This window comes from Lepus europaeus, chromosome 13, assembly GCF_033115175.1.
Source record: "Lepus europaeus isolate LE1 chromosome 13, mLepTim1.pri, whole genome shotgun sequence".
NCBI classification, from domain to species: domain Eukaryota; kingdom Metazoa; phylum Chordata; class Mammalia; order Lagomorpha; family Leporidae; genus Lepus; species Lepus europaeus.
This window is the reverse complement of record NC_084839.1, coordinates 85,669,355-85,693,386: the sequence shown is the minus strand read 5'-3', so window position 1 is coordinate 85,693,386 and position 24,032 is coordinate 85,669,355. Positions and strand designations below refer to the sequence as shown.

The following is a 24,032-nucleotide window of genomic DNA, read 5'->3' as shown; positions in this document are numbered from 1 at the left end:
TGGGGCAGGAGTGGGGTGGGGGAGCGCGTGGGGCGGGGCAGGCAGGATGTTGGGAGACCAGAGCAGAGGGGGCGGGACCAGGGAAGGGTGAAACCCAGTATAGCCAGCGCCACGCCCCCTCTCGCCTTGGAGCCTCAGGGGGCTTTTCTCCAAGTGCGGAGCCGAGGCAGACCCTAGAGGGCGAGGAGAGCCACCTGCCGGAAGGCACCTGCACTGCAGCCAGTTCAGTGTCTGCAGTGGGTGGGGCCGGGAGGGGGCAGGCCTTGCAGCGCAGAGAGAGAAAGGCGAGTGGATGGGAGGCCGAGGGCCAGGTAAGGGGTCGGCGCGTCTCCTACGGAGGCCGCTTCGCCTCCCGAAGCCGGGCTGGTGCACCCGCCACGTCGCCTCCGCTTTCTGCCCTCGCTGACGTGGAAATGACGCCACAAGCCCAGAGCCAGCCCTGTGCCCAGCCTTGGCCTCCCTTCCCACTGCCCGAGCTCTCGCCCACACTTGGGTGGTGGTCAAGGCTTCAGGTGCTCCCAGGGGCGCTTTCGGTGGCGCCGTGGACAGCAGCAAGGAAGGGGTGGCCAGTCCAGCTGCCAGCGAGACCAGAGCGACTGACTCGAGGCTTGCTAGTGTACAAATGCCTTTTATTTGCATGTGGTTACTCGGTAAATATCGAACAGCGATCGCCCCAGGTCACAAAACCAGAGGCGAATGGCGGCTTGGAAGATAACAGGACAATTAGAGCACAGTGAAGCAGAGCTTCTCCTCCCACCCAGGAATGCAAAAAACCAAAACCTGACACCAAACCTTAAACCCGCAAAACAGCGAACACGAGGCCCGTTCACGTAATAATTTATTGCATTTCAAACGGACGGTTCTCACGGCTGCGCCCCCCACCGCCAGGTCAGGAGACCCCTCCGCAGCTGGAGCTGCGCCATTGCACACAGCTGTCTTGAGTCGACATTTCTGTGTGCACTGCTCCCAACGTGCATCTCCAGGTCCTTGCAGCCGGCTCTGGGCCTCTCACACACAGGGCATGCGAGGGGGTGCGCGCACCCGAGGGAGAGTGGTCCCTGAGATGCCGCGGGGGCCTTTACTCTCCATGTCGGGGGCAGTGCACAGACGTGACATCCCGGCTCTTCACTGAGGGGCTTTTCTTAGGGACAAGGTGGGCTTCCAGTGCCCAGGAGCGGGGTCTCGGAGGCAGCCGCGTGGTTTTCAGAGAGGCCGGACGTCTGGAGACGTGGGCTGTCCCACTTCTGTCCAGACCCCAGCCCCGCCCCCAGGCCTGACTGTGCAATGGTTTTGTAGAGTCAGTCACCCATTTCCCCCGCAAAGCTCCCCTCAAAGTTGGCTTAGTGCAGATCTCCTTGGATCCCAGCGTGAGCGAGGGAAAGGGATGGGAAGAGGAGGAATGGACGGTGTGCCTGTCCCCATCGGCTTCCCCGCGGGGGGTGGTGGGGGGGCAGAAGCGAGGGTCAGGAAACAGGTCTGCGCATGTGCAGCAGATCCGAAGGCCTCCACAGGGCCTTTTAGCGTTTAAGAGAAGACGACGGGACGGGATCTTCCCCTAGACTACTACAGGGTTCACTGCTGAGGCCGAGTGGATCTGGGACCCTGCAGTGAGGGCTCTGGAAGGCAGCTTCTAGAAGAGCGAGGTTCACGGTCGGTGATTCTAAGCCACAATGACTTTCCCAGGGAAAAGAAACAAACAGCTTTCGCAGGTTCCTCCTAGTGACCTTGAATGTCCACACCAAGCTGCCGAGGGTGGCCCATCGCTCCGTCTGGGAGGAAGCCCTGGTCCCTTCTGTTAACCGCGCAGACAGCAAATGGTGACACCTGTGCCAGTGGCCCGTGATCCTGGCTTCCAGACGGCTCTCTCCCTGGCCGAGGCTCCCGGACGCCTCATTGGTAATAGATGCTGAAGGCGTGCAGGATGTAGAGCAGGGTGGTGACGAAGGCAAAGAACTGGGGGAAGACGGAGGGCTCCTGTGTCACTGGGTCAGGGACAGTCTGTGCCCGGTCTTGCCCTCCCCCGAGGGGTCCTCCCGCAGCCCGGGCAGCAGTGGCCTTGGCCAGGGGCCAGGTGCTGCTGGAAGTTCTCTGTCCTTCAACACACTCCCCCAGGTGCTGCTCCCCCCTCCCACGCGGTCTCCATCCCATCTGCAGGTGCGTCCCCCTGCACCTGGCCACACAACAGCCTCTCCTCCCTCCCTGCTGTCCCTGTGCCCAGGTGCCTCTCCCTGTCCACCCCTGGTCTGGGCATCTCTGAACCAGACACCTGCGACCCCTCTGACTCCTCCCACCCTCCCTCCACCTGCCGTGACCAGAGCCACCCCAAGTCTATGCGTGTGACCACTGACTATCTCTAGGTGTATCCACGTCTCCGTGGTCTCAGCCACCAGCACCCCCCACGGTGAATTCCCGTGACCTTGGCTCAGCCATTCCTGCCTACTCTGTCCCCCCTCTAGTCTGTCACAAGGGAAAGCATGATTGTGAATAACACATTAATGATTTGTTTGTTATCGATGATCAGGAATACATAAATAATTATGTTTTCATGGAGGACAGCATGACTGTGACTTCCATGGGCAAAACCAAGGGTCGGTTGTCCTGTGTGCTCAGGATGGAAGCCATCACCCTAACGCCCCTTCCAGGCCCAGCCTCGCTCTGCCCGACTCCTTCTGGCCTCATTCCGACTCCCTCTGGCCTCATTCCTTCATTCAACTACAACCTTCCGGGCACCTGCTGCACTTCTGGAATGACTGTGGCTGTCACAGGGAGCAAAGCGTTCACAGAATCCTGCCGCACGGAGTTTGCATGTCGGTGGCAAGGAGCAGAAAACAAAGAAGTGTGTGCAGGGGGAGGCCCGGGGGAGAACGAAGCGAGGAAGGGAAGCCGAGGCTGGGCGTCAGGGACGACCCCCACCCAAGTGGCAGGAGAAGAGACCAGAAGGGGGCGGGGTGCTGCCAGACAGATCCCGGAGTAGACACCCCAGCCAAGGCCTCCAGCTGAGAGCTCGTGTGTGTGTGTGTGTGTGTGTGTGTTTGTGTGTGTTGGGTGTATGCATGAGCTCAGGGGGGCAGGGCCAGGCTGTGAAGGGCCTGGGGAGCCACTTCTGGAGTTTTGAGCTGATGAAAGTAAACCTGGTATAAAGGGAGGAGGGGGATAGGAGGGAGTACGTAGGCTGGAAGGAAGCTGGGATATCTTGTGACCACCCTAGAGGTTCACAGGGCTTCTCTGGGACTCAATTCTTATCTTTTAAGATTTATTTATTTATTTGAAAGGCAGAGAGAGAGAGAGAGAGAGATCTTTCATCTGCTAGTTCACTCCCCAAATGGCTGCAACAGCCCAGGCTAGGCCAGGCTGAAACCAGGAGCCAGGATCTCCGTCTGGGTCTCCAATATGGGTGGCAAGGGCCCCAGCACTTGGGCCATCGTTTGCTGCTTTCCCAGAAGCTGGATCAGAAGTGGAGCAGCTGGAACCCAAACTGGCGCTCCCCTATGGGATGCAGGCGTCCCAAGTGGTGGCTTAACCTGCTGCACCACAACACCCACCCCTGGCACCCTGTCCTTACTCCAGGGGCAGCACCTCGCGATGCAGCTGTTCCTCCCGCCACAGCTATGTGAGCCCTGCAGGGGGGCCCCAGGACTCGGAGGAGACTGGACCTGGTCCTGGGGAGGGCGCAGACCCAGCCCTTGGTGTTTTCAAAGGAGCACTAAGACCTCCCAAAGGGGACCTCTGCTGTCCTGCGCTCTGGCCATGTGGGGGCGCCATTCCACAGGGGGAGAAAGATGTGTGGGTGTATAGGGTGTAGGGATAGGGAGGGTTGGGGAGAAGACTTAGAGTCCCCACAGGGCCGGAGGCCATGGGTGCCGGTCTTCCTACAATCGGCCTTGGGTTCTGTCAGCCAACATACCAGTCTCTGATTGAAAAGGGAGGGCAGGGGCCGGCACTGTGGCATCATATGGCTCCTGGCTGTTGCATCCATTTGGGGAGTGAACTAGAAGATGCAAGAGCTCTCTCTTTCTGTCCCTCCCTCTCTCTGTCTGTAACTCTGCCTCTCAAGTAAATAAATGAATCAAAAAAAAAAAAAGGACCAGGCGACAGTTTAGCCATGCAGGGGGGGCTTAGGCTGTTTGCTGTACAGCCAGTGGGAGCCACTGAAGGAGAGAGGCAGATTTTACTTTGTGTTTTGGGAAAAAAAAAAAAAAAAAAAAAAGCCATTCTGAAGACAGCACAGTGGGCGTAGGAAGGGGCAAGGCTGAGGCATGAAGAACAGGAGTTGAGGGATGGCAGGGGCCTTGGGCACAAGCATTTACACGCCTACACACACACACACACCCTTCCCCATCCTCCACACTCCTTCAGCTTGCGGCTCAGGGACAGCCATCTACAGGAAGCCGATTAGACCTCGGGCAGCCAATGCCCCGCCCCCGGGCCTGCCACTCACCGAGGCCGCCGTGTTGATGTAGTAGTTTTGCAGGTTCTCGGCCTCCGAGATGATCGTGGCGTGCACTTGGAGGACGGCGGCGCTCATGTACAGGATGCCGGTGGTCCCGTGGTACAGGCTGTCCTGGAAACAGGACAGAGCAGAGGCCACGGCCAGCGTCACCACGCTGGGCACTTCTCCCCCCTCCCCCCCCAGCCGGGAAGAGCGAACAAGAGGGGGCGAGGCCACCTGCCAGAGCCCGGCGTGTTTTTCCTTGCTGTTTCCATGTCTATGCAGCAAATGATAGGGTTCACAAGTAACAGTAACGTCCATGGCAGCTGACAATTTCTGAGGGCTCAGTGTGTGCCTAGCTCTATGCTAAACTATTCCTCTTGTATCTCATTTAACCCATCAAGTATGACGAGGGTACTGTTTATCAGACTAGACTCATTCGGGGGAAACGAAGCCAAGGGATAAACAGCTGAGCCCTAGTTTGCACCCAAGCCTAGCCTGGTGACCCTCAGCGTCCCGGGAACCTACGACGTGCCTGGCTGTGTCCTGACCGTGCACACGTGTTGTCTCTTGGGATCTTCTCAGCTCCCTTCATGGGGCTGCTGGCTTATTATTTACAGTTTACAGTTGGGGAAACTGAGACTTGGCCGGCTCGCGGTACAGTCAGGCTGTCTTTTTGAACCTCTGTGTTAACCTCTTAGCTGTGCTGCTCAACTCAACAAGGATGGCATGAGCCACTAAAAATGGCCAATGACCCTGGAAGGAATGTCGTGCTTGGCAAATCCGGCTTTTGCAGCCTCTAATGAAGTAATCAACTCAGGGAGACTCGCTAGTGGACGGAATAAAGCACTAGAAAAAGCGCTGATGGATGCAAAGCGTACACCCCCCGAGGGAGGGACCACTGCTTCTTAGGGATCGTTATCGCCAGAAAGGCTGAACCCATGTCCTGAGAAGCCTTTAGTGCCAACTTCCAGCTTATAGAAAGGCAGTGACTGCACGCCAAGTCCTCCACACCAGGAAGGAGCACACAGCCAGACCTCAAAGGCGCTCCCACCCATGGGACCGCTCACACGCCATTGGCTGGATGCAGCCAATCTGGACCAAAAGGACCCAGGAAACTCAGCGACCAAGGGCAACCCACGGCCCTATGAGGAGCCTCCTTCCAACAAGCCAGCTGCAAGGGGACATTCCGGAAATGACTGAGGACATTCGAGGGTGGCCGGGGCCTTGGAGGGACTGACGGCCGATTTCTGGAGGCGTGCGGAGGTGTGTGGAAGGGGATGATGTGATGGCTGAGGCTTGCTTCAGCAGCCTTCAGGAAAACAGACGAATGTGCTCCAGTGTGGAGAATGTCGCCGTCTGGGTTCTGGTTACGTGGGACTGTACACACATCTGCTGCTTCCTTCCCCAAATGCCTGCAACGGTCCAAGCGAGCAGTCAGGATTCAGTGCAGGTCTCCCACTTGGGTGCAGCAGCCCAAACACTTGAGCCATCACCACTGCCTCTAGGGTCTGTAGTGACTGGGAGCTGGAATTAGGAGCTGCAGCTGGGACTCAAACCCAGGTCCTCCGGTATGGGCTGGGGGCACCTCAACCTCTAGACCAAACGATCCCCTCCCGCACTTTTTGTATGTTTAAAATTGTTCAGGGCCGGCGCTGTGGCGTAGTGGATAAAGCCGCCACCTGCAGTGCTGGCATCCCATATGGGCACCGGTTTGAGTCCCGGCTGCTCCACTTCTGATCCAGCTCTCTGCTGTGGCCTGGGAAAGCAGCAGAAGATGGCCCAAGTCCTTGGGCCCCTGCACCCATGTGGGAGACCTGGAAGAAGCTCCTGGCTCCTGGCTTCGGATCAGCTCAGCTCCAGCTGTTGTGGCCATCTGAGGAGTGAACCAGCAGATGGAGGACCTCTCTCTCTCTCTGCCTCTCCTTCTCTCTTTATGTAACTCTGCCTTTCAAATAAATAAATAAATCTTTCAAAAAAATTGTTCAACACAGAAAACTTCTAAATGGTTATCAAGATAAGACAGCATGAAAAATTAATGATGTAATATTAAATGAATCTATCAAAAATTGTTCATTGTCATTCAAATACATATATGTTTAGTATAAAATTCATGTGGCGTATCAATGAATGAACCCAGTACAGTGATGTGATAAGGCTTTAAGATTTGAGAGGGGCTGCACTTGTGGCATAGCAGGTAAAGCCGCCGACTGTGAAGCCGGCATCCCATATGGGCGCCGGTTTGTGTACCGGCTGCTCCACTTCCAATCCAGTTCCCTGCTAATGGCCCCAGTGTTTGGGCCCCTGCCACCCATGGAGGCCCGGATGAAGCTCCTCATTCTCAGCTTCAGCCTAAACCAGGCCTGGCCATTGTGGCCATCTGGGGAGTTAACCAGTGAACGGAAGATCTCTCTCTCTCTCTTCTCTCTCCCTCTCTAACTCTTTCAAATTAAAAAAAAAAAAAAGATGTGAGTGATTTTTTCCTTACCACTGTTTCTGTCAATGACTTATTTTACCACGAATAGAATTTAGGGGAAACACATCCAAATGTTCTTGATTAGAGGAAGAGTGGGGTTCCTAAGAGAACGCTGCAGAGAGGAGCGCAAAGACTTTTCTCTTGCAATAGAACGTTTTCATTTTGGCTCAACAGTCTTGGCACAACCAAAGTCTTGGTCCATGGGGTCCCATCCAGGAAGGGCTTCCGAGCCCCGGTCTCTGCTTCTGCCAGCCTGCCCCGTGGGGCCACCCGTCCTCACCCCACACAAGACATCACTCTGGGAGGAGCCGCCCCTCCAGTTCTTACCAAGACTCTCCAGGACTGAAATTTTTTGTAAAATCCAAAGATGTAGGACAACAGGAACATGAGGGAGATGAGAAACGAGGTGAGCGAGACGTACATCACCCATCCCTGCAGCAAGGGGTTTGCTACCTGGGTGGCGGCCACCAGGATCCAGACCCAGAACCCGAATATCTGTAAGAGAAAGGCGGGTAAGAAGGAGTCCGTTCTGGGGATGGCTTCCTTTGGCAGAGGCCTCTTTTCTCCTCCGTCTCTGGCTAAAAGCTCAGCTGAGGTTGGGGGAACTGAGAGGGAAACGGGGAAGGAAGGCTGGCCCCTCTGAACCCCAGTCCAGTAGGGGGCTGTGACCAGAGGGACTCTCAGCCACACGGCCTGTGGACATCTTCTTGGCCAAGCAGGGTTGGTATAACAGCCTGAAAAGCAATCTGACAGCCGGCACTGTGGCATAGTGGGCTCGGCATCGACCTGTGGTGCCGGCATCCCATATGGGCACCGGTTTCTGCCCTGGCTGCTCCTCTTCCAGTCCAGCTCTCTGCTATGGCCTGGAATAGCAGTTGAAGATGGCCCAAGTCCTTGGGCCCCTGCACCCACGTGGGATACCCGGAAGAAGCTCCTGGCTCCTGGCTTTGGATCGAACCGGCTCTCCATTTGGGGAGTGAGCCAGCGGATGAAAGACTTCTCTCTCTGTCTCTCCTCTTTGTCTCTAACTCTACCTCTCAAGTAAATAAATAAAATCTTTAAAAAAAAAATCTGAATAAGTTGTCACTGTTTAAAACAGGATATTTCACATGGAAAAAAAATCCAGATTTTGGACATTTTTTGAGAAATCTGTGGTTCTGGGCAGTGTACCCATTTTTCAGTCCAGAGTAGGCTGGAATGAGCTCTGATGGTCTTCGCATCATAGACCTGGAGTCCCTAACAGACCATGTCCCCCTCGCTCCCCAGCTGGTACCATCTGAGTGGCGTGCTCTCTCTGCTCTCTCCACTGCCAGTGCCTGCCTGGGCCCGAGAGACCTGATTGGCAGCTCCCAGGCCCAGTAGCGGATGTCCTGGGGTCAGTGACCAGCTGGGTGCCACGGGTCCAGTTCCTTCAGCTCTCAGCTCTGCACAGGTATTTGTTAGCCCCTTGGTGGGGAAACTGAACTTGTGCCTTTTCCCTGTCCTTTTCTCTGGGCTCTGCCTTTGCTTTGCTGCCAAGGTGAGCTGGTCCCTCCGTCGGTGAGCCCAGGGGAGGACCTAACTGTGGGCAGGGTGCTTGGAGGGAGGGGGCCAACATGCATACCAAGTGGTTTGGTGGTGGGTTTGTTTCCAAATGTATGAGCTCCTCTCCTTCCTGGGACCTCCCCCTCGCAGCTTCTCCTCCCTCCCCTTAAATCTGCACTTATTTTATTTATTTATTTTTTTGACAGGCAGAGTGGACAGTGAGAGAGAGAGACAGAGAGAGACAGAGAGAAAGGTCTTTCTTTGCCATTGGTTCACCCTCCAATGGCCGCCGCGGCTGGCGTGCTGTGGCCGGCGCACCGCGCTGATCCGATGGCAGGAGCCAGGAGCTTCTCCTGGTCTCCCATGGGGTGCAGGGGCCCAAGCACTTGGGCCATCCTCCACTGCACTCCCAGGCCACAGCAGAGAGCTGGCCTGGAAGAGGGGCAACTGGGACAGAATCCGGTGCCCCAACCGGGACTAGAAAATCTGCACTTCTAAGCATCACGTTGGTGGTGATCCCAGGACCACAGCTCTAGCCCACTTCTCTCTGTGGCCTGCAGCCCCCCACGTCCACCTGCCCATTGTGGTTCTTTTCTGGGACATCCCTCTGTAGGGGCTAACCCGGGAGTGAGCACCTCATTGAATTTTGCATCCTGGACACCTTCCTCGCTTCGCTCCAGCCCTGCCCCTGTCCCTTAAAGCCCCTCAAATTCAATAGGCTTGAAATATGAACCCATTGCCATTCCCAAAGTCCTCTAGAGCCCCCGGGCCTCTGTGCTGCTGAGAAAGACCCCTCAAGGGAAGAGAGAGTTATAGGGTCTGGCATGTACATACAGAGGGCTCTGAAGATAAGGGTAGGGTTCTATTTCTGATACTTCATGGTGTGCACACGGGGATATCTTTTATAAATCAATAAAATAAGTCTGGGGGCTGGCACTGTGGTATAGCGGATAAAGCCACCATCTGCAGTGCCGGCATCACATGTGGGCGCTGATTCAAGTCCTGGCTGCTCCACTTCCCATCCAGTTCTCTGCTGTGGCCTGGGAAAGTAGTGGAAGATGGGCCAAGAGCTTGGGCCCCTGCACCCACGTGGGAGACCTGGAAGAAGCTCCTGGATCCTGGCTTTGAATTGGCCCGGCTCGGGCCATTGCAGCCATCTGGGGAGTGAACCAGTGGATAGAAGATATCTCTCTCTCTCTCTGCCTCTCAGTCTCTCTGTCTCTCTCTCAGTCTCTGCCTCTCTGTAACTTTATTTTTATTTTTTCATTTTTTATTTTTTTAAAAGATTTTATTTATTTATTTGAGAGGTAGAGTTATAGACAGTGAGAGGGAGAGACAGATAGAAATGTCTTCTGTCCATTGGTTTACCTCCCAAATGGCTGCAACAGCCAGAGCTGTGCTGATATGAAGCCAGAAGCCACGTGCTTCCTCCCGGTCTCCCATATGGGTGCCGGGGCCCAAGGACTTGGGCCATCCTCCACTGTACTCCCGGGCTAGAGCAGAGACCTGGATTGGAAGAGGAGCAGCAGGGACTAGAACCTGCGCCATTATGGGATGCCAGCACAGCAGGCTGAGGATTAATCTACTGTGCCATGGTGCCGGCTGCATGCCTTTCAAATAAGTAAATAAATATTTTAAAAATTAAATAAATTTGAGAAAGAAGAGAGGACTATTGACTATGAGCTCACTGCAGACTTGGGGTAACAGGAAGGGGATGAGTCCTGAACCTATGGTTTGGAGGAAACACACAAGGGCTTTGAACTTTTCCATAAAACTGCAGTAATCAAGAGTGGCTGGGGCAGGTGGCTGCACCGCTGCCCCTCCCAACAGATGGCCTGTCCCACTCCCTAGTTCTGTTGCCTGTCCACATGCATTTTAGAGCCAGCTGGTCGGCAGCTATCCATTGGGACTTTTGTTACATTAAGTCTGTAGATCAGTTTGGGGAGAATTCACATCTTTGCTGTGTTCAGTCTTCCAGTTCATGAGCATGGTTTGTCTCCCCAGTTACCACGGGGTTCTTTGCCTGCGGTTATCAAGGTTGTATAGTCTTTAGCATTTGGTGTCTGTTCACATTTTGTGATATTTATGCCTGAACATTTCCTTCAAGGAAAATTATTGTAAGTAGTATTGCTTTATACAATTTGTACTTCCCAATTGCTCATTGCTAGTAGACAGCAATATAATAATTTCTTATGTGTTGCCACACATTTTTTATTGTATCCTGCAACTTAATAAACTTATGCAATAGGTCAGAGAGGGTTCTTGTTGTAGTTTGGTGGATTTCTTGGGGTTTTCTATGTATCTCATTAGATTTTAGTTTTAAGGATTGCTAGTAAGATACAACATATTTTGGGCACTTATATTTCCTCTTCTGTGCAATTTTATTGATTCGTATTGTTCCATTGTGTTCTGCCTTCCATCGCTGCCACTGAGAGTCAGCTGTCGGATGAACTGCTGTTGCTTTCTAGGAATCCGTCTTTGGTATTGGGCTGCTTCCGGAGTCTTCCATCTGTCTTTGGTGTTCTACAGTTCATGCAGTAGTGATACACTGTGTTGACTGGTGAATGACTTTTGGTTACTCCTGACATTTCCATGAACTTGGACTTGGTAGCATGACTCTGCAGTTTGTGGCTTTTCCTAACTTCCATTCCTGTTTGTTCATTTCCTCCTCTGCCTGGTAAATTTTGATTAGGTGCCCATGTCTGTGGGGTCAGGTCATTTATAAATGATGCTGAGGGGCCAGCACTGTGGTGCAGCAGGTTAAAGCCCTGGCCTGAAGTGCCAGCATCCCATATGGGCACCGGTTCTAGTCTCAGCTGCTCCTCTTCTGATCCAGCTCTCTGCTATGGCCTGGGATAGCAGCAGAAGATGGCCCAAGTCCTTGGGCCCCTGCATCTGTGTGAGAGACCCAGAAGAAGCTCCTGGCTCCTGGCTTCGGATCAGCCCAGCTCCAGCTGTTGCAGCTATTTGGGGAGTGAACCAGCGGATGGAAGACCTCTCTCTCTCTCTGTCTCTACCTCTCTGTAACTCTGTCTCAAATAAATAAAGTAAATCTTAAAAAAAAAAAAATGATGCTGATAGAGGACTTCTGGACCAAATGGCTCTCCTTACTTCTGTCTAGTTCAGCTGAAAGACACACAGCCTTCAGATTCTGTTTTTCATTGCACAGCCACAAAGATGTGCGACTTCTGGTGTGCAAGGCCAGGCTTCTGGCAGAGGCTGGGAGCTGTCTGGGGTGGGGCAGGCAAGGACTGAGAACCGGCAGGGGTGTGTCCCCGGCAGCAGGTTTTTCTGCATACCTGGGCGGTGTGTCTTGGGGGGGCAGGTCTCACATTCCTCTCCTTACCACTTGCCTCACTGTTTATGACAGGGCTGCCCCGCCCACCCTGCCCTCGTGCCAGGTGGCTGCAGAGTCCTGGGAAGCCTCAGTGACTTCAGGTGGGGAGGAGAAGGTCCTGATCCGGGAGGGTGAGGCCCGTGGAGTCCAAGTGCAGAGGGTGTTGGGGGCTGCTGGTCCCACCTGGGGCCCCGGGAGACACAGCGGGCATGGGCCACAGTGAGAGCACCCCATAACACCCTGCTCTCCTGCATCCACAGAGGACGCAGGGTCTCTTGGTCTTTTACTAGTCACGGTGAAACACACAATTTCCCACCTTAACCGTGTTGGGGTGCACAGGGGCGTGGCCTTGACCACATTCCCATCATTGTGCAGCCTGGCCTAGCCCAGGCCCTCGTGGGCATCGTGGAGTGAACCAGCAAACGGGAGAACTGTCTCTTTCTCTGACTCTACTTGTTAAATAAAATAAAATAAATATAAAAAAGGGGAAAACAAGACCATACCCATGTGCTCAGACAAGAACGCACTGTAGTTGGAGTAGCCAGCCCTCAGGAGTTTGGTGCTGTCTGCTCAAAATGCCTCAGCTCTGGGAAGATTTAATGGCTCAAACTAAAACCACGTGGCAGGAATTAAAGCTGTTACTAATTTCTGACCCTAAGATTTAAAGTTGATTATAAAAAATAACGTGAACGCCAAAGTTTTAGTGTATCCTATTCCTTCCCAGGCCCAGTCCCTGTGCATCCACACGATGTTGTAAACCACGGAGAACCTGCATCCTGTATGCTCCGTTTCCTAATTGCCTGTTGGACTGGCTTAACAACGCAGTCGGTTCTGGCCAGGTGCAGTGACTACGTTCTGTGGAGTTGCTGCAGATACTTCACGTGGGCAAACACTGAACCCCAGCTTCCAGGAGACACGGAAGCAGGTTCCTGTGAGCCCAGGGTCACAACGTCCCACCAACCAGTCAATCCGTGACCCCGTGTTTCTATTTGAAGACACCTTATCAGTAGCTGTTGCTGATTTGTTAACATGAACAGATGGCCGATGGCGCTGTCAGCTCCTGCCTGCTGAGGTCTGACACATTTTTCTCTGTAAGGCACGGCACAGTCTTTTTGCACTTGGGGGCGCTAGATAGCATTTCAATACTAATCTTGGAAGGCATTTTTATTTGCTTGATTCTTTTTTTAAATATTTATTTATTTATTTGAAAGGCAGAGAGAAGAGAGGCAGAGAGAGAGAGGTCTTCCATCGGAGGGTTCACTCCCCAACTGGCCACAATGGCTGGAGCTGTGCCAATCCAAAGCCAGGAGGCAGGAGCCTCCTCTGGGTCTCCCATATGGGCGCAGGGGCCCAAGGACTTGGGCCATCTTCTATTGCTTTCCCAGGCCACAGCAGAGAGCTTGACCGGAAGTGGAACAGCCAGGTCTCCAACCGGTGCCCATATGGGATGCCGGCGCTTCAGGCCAGGGCATTAACCCACTGTGCCACAGTGCCAGCCCCTATTTTTTTTTTTTTATTCTTATTTACTTATTCGAGAGGTGAAGAGGGAGACAGAGAGACTCTCGCATCCACTGGTTCACTCCCCAAATGCCTGCAATGGCCAAGACTGGGCTGGGGCCAAAGCCAGGAGCCAGGAATTCAACCCAGGTCTCCCATGTGGGCGGCAGAAACCCAGTGTCTTGGGCCACCACGGCTGCCACCCAGAATTTGCATTTGCAGGAGCTGGAGCAGGAGCCAGAGGCAGGCATTGTCCCCAGGCGCTCGAATGTAGGGTGCGGATGTCTTCACCGCTAGTCCACAGTGTCCCCCTGCGGAGTGCTGCAGGGAACAGACCTCGACAAGGACACTCGTTCACAGGGGACTGACCTCCACCAAGCATGCAAGGCGGCTGCTCCCTGCACGGCCGCCACCCACATCAAGCGGTCATCCTGGGACTTCGGGTGCCTTTTAGCAAGGGGAACCAGCAGCCGGAGTCACGAGGGTCCGTGAGTCTACTCTCAATGTCAGAAGCCCCTTCTGTCCAGTTGATAAAACTTCATGGACTCTTGGGCCGGTGCCACGGCTCACTTGGCTAATCCTCCGCCTGCGGCACTGGCATCCCAGGTTCTAGTCCCGGTCGGGGCGCCGGTTCTGTCCTGGTTGCCCCTCTTCCAGTCCAGCTCTCTGTGGTGGCCCGGGAAGGCAGTGGAGGATGGCCCTGGGCTTGGGCCCTGCACCTGCATGGGAGACCAGGAGGAAGCACCTGGCTCCTGGCTTCAGATGGGTGCACACTGGCCGTAGCGGCCATTTGGAGGGTGAACCAACGGAAGGAAGACCTTTCTCTCTGTCTCTCTCTCTCTCTCCCTCTCTCTCTCTCTCTCTCACGGTCTAACTCTGCCTGTCAAGAAAAAAAAAAAAAAAAAACAAACAAACAAACAAAAAAAACTTCACGGACTCAGGCTCCAGCGCAGGTCTCTGGAGGGCTTGTTACCTCCCCCGTACCGACAGCGCTGCAGTGAGCACCGTGTTGCAGGCACGGTTCCCTTGTCTGAAGTCGGTTCTCCGGGATACACCCCTGCTCCCCACCCAATCCCGGGCTGGGGACACCATGTGCAGCCTGGACTTGGTTGATGCGGTGTCAGGGGGAGCCAGCTGGGGGACTCCTTGGGCCTAAAAAGGGGACACTCAGGGCGTGGCGTCCCCTTTTCTTTCTGCGGCCATTGCTGTGTGCGGGTGGAACCTGCAGCTATGAAACAGGAGGAGAGAGGCAGACAGAGCCGGTGTCCCCCATGACCCACGGGGCTGCTGGCATCAACTCTGCACTTTGCAGGACCTGAGACGGTCCTTGGCCCTCCTGTTGAAGCTGGTCTGAGCCAGGGACAGGCCTTGTCACCTACCACTGAGGACCACCTGGGGCTCAAGCCTGCCTGGTCATCCACAGCCCCCAAGCCTTCCTAGAATGTCCCACTAGCTCCGGCCATGGCCCTATAGATCTGACCCCCTCGCCCTAACCCCCTCCCCCCACTCTCTGCCAGTCCTCCAGGCTCTGGGGCTGCCACACTGAGGGCTGAGGTCCGTTCGTGGGTTGTGACCCTGTTGAGGGGGTCAGTATTAAGCAGTTAAGTCACCTAAACTAGAAACTGTAGCTGTGTCCATGGAAATCACACTTCCGGACCTCACACAGCCTCCCCCCGACACACACACACACACACACCCGGGATACAAGTTGCCATGAAAGCATCCCCTGTCTGGTGGTCCACAGCGCACAGAAGCCTTGTCCCGCGAGCCTGCCGTTCTGTAGCCACGGGCCTTTGGTGCTCACTAGCCTCTCCCGGCCAGCCCCTCTGCCATGGATGAGGGCATACCCCAGTGCAGGCCACGGCCCCGGCTGCTGCAGCAGGAGCCCCACTTGGAACCTGGAGCCACACGGGGCCTGGGAGGGGAACACAAGGCCCAGAGAGGCAGGTGAGAAGGGGAGGGCAGTAGAGAGGGACAGCTGGCTGCCCAGAGGAAGGGGCAGAGCCCTGGAGTGTCCCATATCTGCAGAGCTCAGTGCACTGTTTGGGAGCCAGGGCCTGCCGCAGGCGCATTCCAGCCCCGGGTGCCCCAGCGGCAGGCCAGCCTGGACCAGGGCAGCCGGGTGCTCCCCTGCAGGCAGTGTAGTGACCCCAGTGTCTAGCTGTCTCAGCCTGCGACGCCAGCTGGTGTCATCTGAGAGGCTGAGGGACTTCCCACAAGGGACCCAGTGGGATGTGATGGGCCTGGCTGCAGGCTCCCAAGAGGATCCCCCTCCTCCCAAACAGAACAACCAGCGGCCCATGGAAGTGGCACGCTCCTACTTCACCCTAGGACTTCCAAACACTGGGTCACCAGCCTGACTCATGGAGGGAGAATTTCCTCTCTCTGCGGCTTTAAGGTTAGCAGGAAATCACGGCGCAGGCCCCTTTGGCAGGGGTCCCCGCGGGGGCCTGTGTCTTTTCCGGCCACCCCAGGAACAATAGTGAAAGCCGGAGGGCCTGTCTGTGAGCCCCTGGCAGGACCAGTCATCTAAGGGTCCCCAGGAGGGCCCTCGGGACCTGGCCGGCATTGTGCCCAGGGCAAGCGGCCTGGGGGCCCCTCCCTGGCGAGCTCTCTCAGGGTGTGTACCCCAGGGCGGCAGGATGCTGGGGCTCAGCCTCCCGGTGGCTGCCTGCCCAGGGCCACACCCGTGCACTGCGACCCTGCCTGACCCTGCGCTTTATTGACTGAACAGCACAGATTTACAGGGCCACATAAAACAGAACAATGACGACCATCCTCCGTCCAAAGTCTAAAGGGCTGGTCCTGCCCCTCTCTTACTTTTTTTTTAATTTAAAGAAACACCAGGCCTTTGGGGGGCAATTTTTGAAAAAAAGCTTTCCTTTTCCCTTGTGTCCCTTAGATAAGTTAGAAAGCACAGAGAGGGGCCCACACTGTGGCGTAGTGGGTTAATCCTCTGCCTGCAATGCTGGCATCCCATATGGGTGCTGGTTCAAGTCCTGGCTGCTCCTTTTTCAATCCAGGTCTCTGCTATGGCCTGGGAAAGCAGTACAAGATGGCCCTCACCATCCTGGGCCATCTCTCATCACCCACTGCGAAGCCTACACAAGACTGCACCGAGGCCGGCGTTGCGGCTCACTAGGCTAATCCTCCACCTGCGGCGCCAGCACACCAGGTTCTAGTCCCGGTCGGGGCGCCGGATTCTGTCCCAGTTGCTCTTCTTCCAGTCCAGCTCTCTGCTGTGGCCAGGGAGTACAGTGGAGGATGGCCCAAGTGCTTGGGCCCTGCACCCCATGGGAGACCAGGAGAAGCACCTGGCTCCTAGCTTCAGATCAGCGTGGTGCGCTGGCCGCAGCGCCATTGGAGGGTGAACCAACAGTAAAGGAAGACCTTTCTCTCTCTCTCTCTCTCACTGTCCACTCTGCCTGTCAAAAAAAAAAAAAAAAAAGACTGCACAGGTCAGAAAGGACACTGTCCAAATAAACCTGCCACCCTCGACACCTGCCCCAGCATCGCTTGGGCTGTGGATAGGGGCTGGCAATGGTGCCAAGGCTCAGAGAACGCAGCGGAGGCCAGGGGCTGGGCTGGGCGTCTCTGCAGTAGGCCACTGAACACTGGCGCTGCAGCCCCATGACCCCGGGTCCTTGTAGACGGGGAACCCCTGATGCCCCACGCCGAGGCCAGCAGGTGTCCTCTACTACAGCGTGTGGTCTGGAGGGAGGGAGCAGGGGCTGGTGCTGCCCGCGTGGGGATGGGTCGGCCCTGAGCAGTGGTGATAGGGGAGGGACTGGCTGGGAGGTCCTGGGTGAGGCAGGGGAGGGGCGGGGAGTTGAAGGGCAAAGACCAGGTTCCTTGGGAGTCCTCCCCACTCTGACCTGCTTCCTGCACTGGCCAGCCCGGACAGTGTTCTAGAGACCTCCACTGCCGCCCATGGACCTGCCCTGCCCAGGGGAGTGTCCTGGGGGGGGGGAGTGTCCCCTGGGAAAGGGGAGAAGCAGCAGGGGTGGGCATTTCCGCTCCATGGGACTCCTGGGCTGGCCTCCCTGTGGACCCTGTGGGCAAAACAGCCAGCCCCTCCACAAGAGCACCCGGTGTTTCTGTCAGAGCCCCCCCCCCCCCCCCCCCCCGATCATGGGAGAGCGCCCAGTGGCCGAACCTCAGCTACACGCGGCTGACTGAGGAAGGCCACTGGGTGCCTCGGCTGGGCAGTCAGGAAGAGCACGGGCCTGGAAGCTCACACACGGGCAGAAGGCAGCGCCTCCCGGAAGTGGGCTGTGCCAGTCACTTCCTCTTAGAATTTTTATTTATGAGAGAGACAGACAGCTGCCATTCATTGGTTCCCTCCCCAAATGTCCCAGTGGCCGGGCCTGGACCAGGGCTGCAGCTGAGGTCTGGGAAGTCAGCCCCAGTCTCCCTTGTGGGTGGCAGGAACCCAAAGGCTTGCACCATGCCCTGCTGCCTCCCACGAGCAGGAAGCAACCGCCCCCCCCCTTACTGCTGAGTCCGCTCAAGCCCATGCTCCCACCACGGGCTCCGCGGCGCAGGATTCTCGCTGTGTTCTGGCAATGGAAGGCTGCAGAGGGGCTGGGGGAGCCAGGAAGTGGGGCTCCTGCAGCCTTCTCCCACCTGTCACTCTGCCCAGCAGCAGGTGGCTCCTGAGTCCCTCCTCCCCAGGGGACCCCTCCTCACAGTTCGGACACCAGCGAGACGGGAATTCTTCCAGAGCTCTGAGCACCCTCCCTTAGGGGGTGGTGGCCACTGCGCCGTGGGCTTACTCTCTGGGCTGCTTCAGCACCTCCCTTCTGCTCTTTCAGCCTGGCAACAACTGTGCAGACCCCCCCACCACCACCACCAACATACACCGCATCTTCTCTGTGTGCCAGACCGATCCTGGCTTCTGCTCCCTACTGCCCCTGGACAGACCCGGCACCACTGGTGGGTCTCCTTGGCTATCTCCACCTCTCTTGGGAGATGTCAAACTCCACGAGGCATGGGCTGGGTCTGTCGCTCCTCTGAATTTGCTCGGCAGAGAGCAGATGCTCAATCAACACGGATTGGACCAATGCAGGAGCGTTAGGCAGGGCAGCGCCCTCCTCTGGTTAGACAGTGAATTTACAACCTGTCAACTTCCCGGTCCCAGGCGGAACTGGGCAGCTGGGGTTTTGCCTTCTCTCCTTTCACACTGTCTCCACCTGAGGCTCCTTCCCACGTGTCCCCCACAGGCCAGCTGCCCTGCTCCTTAGGACCAGCCTGCACCTTCCTGGACTGTCTTCCTACCTGTCCAGGGTCCCACGGCCTTTAAGAAGCAGAGCCCAGCTTCAGATCCCGTGCCACCGATGTCATTTTACTGAACCCGAACCCACTGGGGCTTCTCCAAAGGATGGGCCAGGCCTGGTGCAGGCGAGCCAAGGTGGTCCCAGCACTGTGGGAAGCTCCCGTGGCCCCCTCCCCACTCCCCATCTTCTCCCCCAGGGGGCCTTGCTTCAGCAGGGGCAGCCCCCTAACCACCCTCCAGCCCAATAGTCCTTCCACTCCCCTTTGTTGCTCCTGCCTCGTCACGTGGCTGCCAGGGGACATGCTTGGGCACTGTCCTGTGGGACATGGAGGGTGATGGCTCCTGCGTCCAGCAGAACAGGAGGAGAGGGCACCGTGCCCCTGGAGCCAGGCTAAGGACAGGGCAGGGCCACCTGGCAACGAGGATGGAGGCCACGGTGGCAGAAGCCAGCACAGTGACCGCAGGGGACTGAGGGAGGGAACCTTGCGGTGTTTGCTCCTCCCCGGGAGGGTGAGTAACTGGGAGCAGAGGAAACCAAGGGGAAGGGTTTTTTCCTCTTGGAAAACTCAGCTCCTGGGGACGTGCCACAGGAAGGGAGGGCGCCTGCCCACGGCGGGGTCTGTAGTGAGTCCTCATCCTTGCGCTGTGCCCGCCGCCCAGGACACTCTGCGGCCAGCCAGTCTTGGCCCGAAGGGGGATCCCTGTGCGGGGCTGCAGTGAGCTTCCCCCAGGCTCCTTGCTACAAACCGGGCAGAAGCAGCGGCAGGCTGAACTTCAGGCAACACTGGGGATTCGGGTTAGACGTAAGGATGAACTTCCCAGTCTACGGGCATCAGAGCATTGCCTGCGCGGGCAAGTGAGGTTGGAAGGAAAACTTGAGTCTCAGATCCTCTCTCCTTCCAACTAGCTGCGTCTCCAGGAATCTTCTCAGCTGTTTCTTTGAAATTTAATTAGGACCTCGCCTCATGGAGAGGTGGAAAGAAGGCTTTCTGGGGCCCCCCTCCTCACAAAGCCGGGCGAGCTCGCAGCCTGCAGCCAGCTGTGGATGGAGTCAGCTCGGACCGGACCCCAGCAGCCATCTGTGGATGCGGGCTCTGGAGTGCAGGGCGGGGCTGAGAGCCGCACCCACCCCCTGGCCCCGCGCCACCTGCCCACCCTGGCACCAATGCGCACCCACCCACACCCGGCTGCTGCACAAATCAGAGAGCCAAGACGTCTGTTCTCATCATAAATTCATTGATCCAGGGGTTCCTCACACTTGGACATTCTGGAAATTCAAATTGTTTTCAGAAAGGCCACCCGGGAGGGCTCAAGTAGTTGGGTTCCCGCCAGCCACGAGGAAGGCCTGGATTGAGTTCCTGGCTCCTGGCTGTAGCCTGCCCAGATCGGGGCTGTTTCAAGCCCTGGGGGTGTGAATAGTTGGTGGGAACTCTGTCTGTGTCTGTCTCTCTGCCTCTCAAATAAACAAAATAAACAAATAACTTTTAAAAGTGTTTGCAAATGAGAAATCTGACTTCCACAATCAACTAAAACACTCATCTTGACACTAAAGTCCCAAAAGTCCCGAACATTGCTGATGGGAATGAAACAGGTAAAAACACCTGTCCAGGCACTCCGTAAAGCAGTTTGTCAGTTTCTTAACAAAATCCTGGCACCTAGCACACACGTATCACCTGCCCCCCCAGCCATCCCACATGGGCATCACCCCTGGAGCAGTGAAAGTGACATCCACAGGAAAGGGTTCAAGCAGCTTTGTTCTGAGTAGCCAAGAACAACCAAACGATAGGTGTCCACTTAAACACTCACACCGCGGTTGAGGGGGTGGCAGGTGAGGGAGGGCGGGACAGGGTAGGGGACTGCCAAGAGGTAGCACAAGGGAGGTCGCTGGGGCGATGGGACAGTCCTGCTCCCTGATGGTGCTGGCAATCACACCCATCTATGCATGGGAGAAAATGGCCCGGACAGAGAGCCCTGTCTTCCCAGTGTCAGTTTCTCTGCTCCCTGGTAGAAAAGACTGAAGCACTCTGGGGAGTGGGGGAAGAGCAGCTTCCTATGCATCTATAATCAGGACAAGCTAAAAAGTGAAAAAGCATGAATTCATTGTCAAAGACTTGAAAATGAAGCAGGTTGGGGAGGATGCATGGAACAGGCTCAGGGTCGAGGGAGGGGTGGAGAGGACACAGGTCCCCTTAGAGTCTGGGCCACCCAGGTCTGTCACCGAGGAGCACTAGAGGCCACTGATCACTGGCCAGGGTGGCACAGGAGGCGTGTGGCCTTAGTGAAGGTGGAGAGATCTTGGTCCCTCGTGCTCACTGGCTATCCTGGCCCCTGGGTCACGTGGGAAGCCAGACAGTCCTGCTGAGGGTACAGCAGGGCTTGGCACCCGGTGGCTGGAGGGAGCGGGTGGAGGGAAGGGTAGTTGTGGACACGGCCAACGGATGCCCTGTGCTCTCCTCACCAAGGACATCGGAATCCTGGGGACTGAACTTGACTTCCTCTGCCCCCTTTGCTGGCCTGAGCTCCCAGTTTTACAACCCACTCTCTGAACCCATGTGCTTAGACAGATGTCTGTCTGTGACGCCTTAGGCCTCAACATCAAGAAATCCTCAGGACTCCAAGCCTGGTGCTCTAATGAGGGGCTGCAGGGGACCGCAGGCAATGCATCCAGCATCCAGGTGATCGGGGCCAGAAAGAACCAGGGCCAGTACTAGGCTGATCCTGCACTCACACAAAGCAAAGCACGTACACAAAGCACCTGCAGAATAACCCTACTCCACACGTGTGTGCTGCGTACGGCTACCGCCCGGGCGCTCCAGAAAGCTTGTGGAACACGGAATGAATGGATCAGTTGATTTTGCTGCAAAATGTTTTGAAGTCCATGCGCAGGGTTTTCACACTACACATTGCCTCGGACTTTATGAAGTGCTCTCCTAGACGGATTATATTTCTGTCTGTGTTTTCTATTTATGAATTAGAAACAAGTACAGTTGCAATGAGGGAACACCAGGCCAGGCCAGACGGTGGGGTACCGCACAATAGATATGGGCGGGGCACTTCAAAAAATGTCAGCACGAAGGTGGAGGCCTGGATCCTGGACCAGGAAAAGCACCTCCACGGGGACAATCAGCAGAATTTGGGTTAGGTTTGTAGAGTGACTGATAGATAGTGCCCATGACGATGTCCTGGCTTTAAGAGTTGTCCCAAGGAAAGCTGACTGGAGAGCACATAGAACGTTCTGTACCATTTAGTGCAACTTTATCATAAACCTAAAATCATGTTAAAGTAAAAATAAGGGAACAAAATCGAACCAATGACAATATCCCTGTCCCCTAAATATTTAAAGTCCCAGAGCCCAGCATAAGCACACACCTTAGTCCCCCAGGAGTGGGTCTGCAGGAGGGAGGGGCAGGAGGCACATGGTGCCCCTTCTCACCAGGATTCTCAGCTGGCTGCACTCCTGATGCCAAGGCTCCAGCCCTCCCAGCCTCCTCCCGGCCTGGGCCCCTCTCTGACCTGGGGGACAGAGCCTCTCCCCTGGAGGAGCTGTGAGCTCTCCTCTCTCTCTGGCACACAGCAGAGCCTACAGGCAGGGCCCGGGACTTTGCATGGCTGACTAAGGCGCACAGCCACAGTAAAGGGCGGGGAGGTGCGGGACACACCCCGGTGCCGGCACACAGAGCTCCCAAGAGCAGCACTCGGATGCCAGGGGCCGGGCGGGAGGCGGCAGTACTGGCAGAAACCTGTCTCTTGGATGTGGTTTCGGCCCCAGCCACCTACGTGCTTGCTGAGCCTGTCCCGCCCGGCTTCCCTTTCTCGGTGACATCAGTGACACCCGTGGCCACCCTGGAACCAGTTCGCCCAAAGGTCGTTCCATCAGGCCCTGCCCTCCAGGCGGGGGACCAGAGTGAGACGGTGGATCCACTTTCAATCTTCTCGCTCCCTGCCAAGGGGCAGCCCTGCCCACAAGCCCGACAGCTCAGAAGGAGTTGGACAAACAGAAGGAAGCTCTCCCCAGACAGGTGACGGCCAGCCGCAGGGCGCCCCGGGTGGCCAGGGCGGCTCGCCCCGTCGGTCCGTGGCCCTACTGTCCTCCGCTACCTCGCGCGCAGTGCAAGGCCGGCGCACGGAGCTGACCACCTCCCGAGGGACACACAGCGCCCCCCGCCCCCCCATTTTGAACTTCCCGGAGCCACAATGAGTTGGAGGAAAAGCGCCCCCTCACCCAGGTCCGTGCGCGCCACCTTCCCGGGGGGCCCCCGCGGCGCCCGTCTGCCCCGCACCCTGCCTGGCCCGGAGGAAGCCGGCGCGCCCGGGCGCAGGGTGGGAGCCGGCGGCGGATCGCCGGGCGGCGCTGGGCTCCGAGCCCCGGCAGGTAGGGTAGGGGGAGCGCGGTCCGCGGCCCGCGCCCGGCGCCTCCCGCTCTCCCTCCGCACTCACCAGCTCCGGCAGGAAGAAGGCGAAGGGGATGGTGAGAAGCAGCGCGACCCCCGAGGGCACTTCGGCCGGGCCGTAGCTGGTGACTGGCGGCGGGTCCCGGGAGGCCATGGCTCGCACCCGCGGCAGCCGCCCGCTCCGGCCGCTCGCCTGCGCCGCGGCCTTCAAATATCACCTCCGGCCCGACACACCCACCCGGCGGCGTCGCGTGGGAGGGGACAGCGCCTCCCCGCCGCGCCGGTCCCTGGCCTCCCCTCTGGACTTGAGAATCCCGCAGAGAATTTCTCCGGGGAGGGACGCTGGCCACAGCCGCTCCCCTGCCCCAGCCGGGTGCCCGCGTTCTTAGCCACGGGGAAGCCACAGGCAGCGCTGGTGCTAGTGACAGCCCCACGCGTGGCTGTCTCGCTCCTTTTCCAGGTGAGGCTTCTGAGCACCTTAGAGCTGGTCACAGCAAAGCCGGGTCTTCGGTGTTGGCCTCTCCTGCTTGGCTCTCTCCTGCTCCTCTCCTGGGGCCACCCTCAGCTCCCCACCCAAGGGAGGGAAGCCGCCCTCCCTTCCACCTCCCACCGGCTGCCTCCCTCAATGGGGGGCAGGGGGGACAGCCCACCACAAGGGCATCTGAAAAGCCTCCAGCTGGCTGGACCTGCCTGGGCCGAGATCTTCTGTCCCCACGCCGCTGTCAGCTGGTGCCAGCCAGGCGCTGGGCTCCGAGCCGCTGCCCTGCTAAGCACAGGGGCTGGGACCTGGCATCCGGCAACGGAGCTCGGAGACCCAGCCGTTTCTCTCTCTGCCTTCCAATCAGCTCTATTTTTCCTGACTTGCCCTGAAAACAGAAGGCCTGGTGCCCTGTGTCTGTTGGGGGTGCCGGAGGGGTGGGGGTGGGGGGGTCCAAGCCCCTTCCTCCTGGGTTAGTAGAGGTGATGGGAAGATTGCCCTGAGCGCTGGGGTAATCAGAAGCCCAGGACAAGAGGCTGGTGTCCTCCACTGTGCATTCCAGGGCACAGGTGGGTGGAGCAGCTCGCTGGGTCTCTACCTGGTCTGTGAAAAGCCAGGGTCAGGA

General features: G+C 57.0%; 1 protein-coding gene across 1 annotated transcript; it reads right to left on the bottom strand.

Annotated features, from left to right (window-relative positions):
* Window positions 1–615: 615 nt before the first annotated feature.
* On the bottom strand, window positions 616–23,093 carry MALL (mal, T cell differentiation protein like). The gene is made up of 4 exons (XM_062208748.1): window positions 22,976–23,093; window positions 7,233–7,400; window positions 4,439–4,561; window positions 616–1,953 (listed from the first exon to the last, which is right to left on the bottom strand). Exons 1-4 carry the CDS (start codon window positions 23,081–23,083, stop codon window positions 1,891–1,893), a joined length of 462 nt encoding a protein of 153 aa, XP_062064732.1. The 5' UTR covers window positions 23,084–23,093; the 3' UTR covers window positions 616–1,890.
* Window positions 23,094–24,032: the final 939 nt, after the last annotated feature.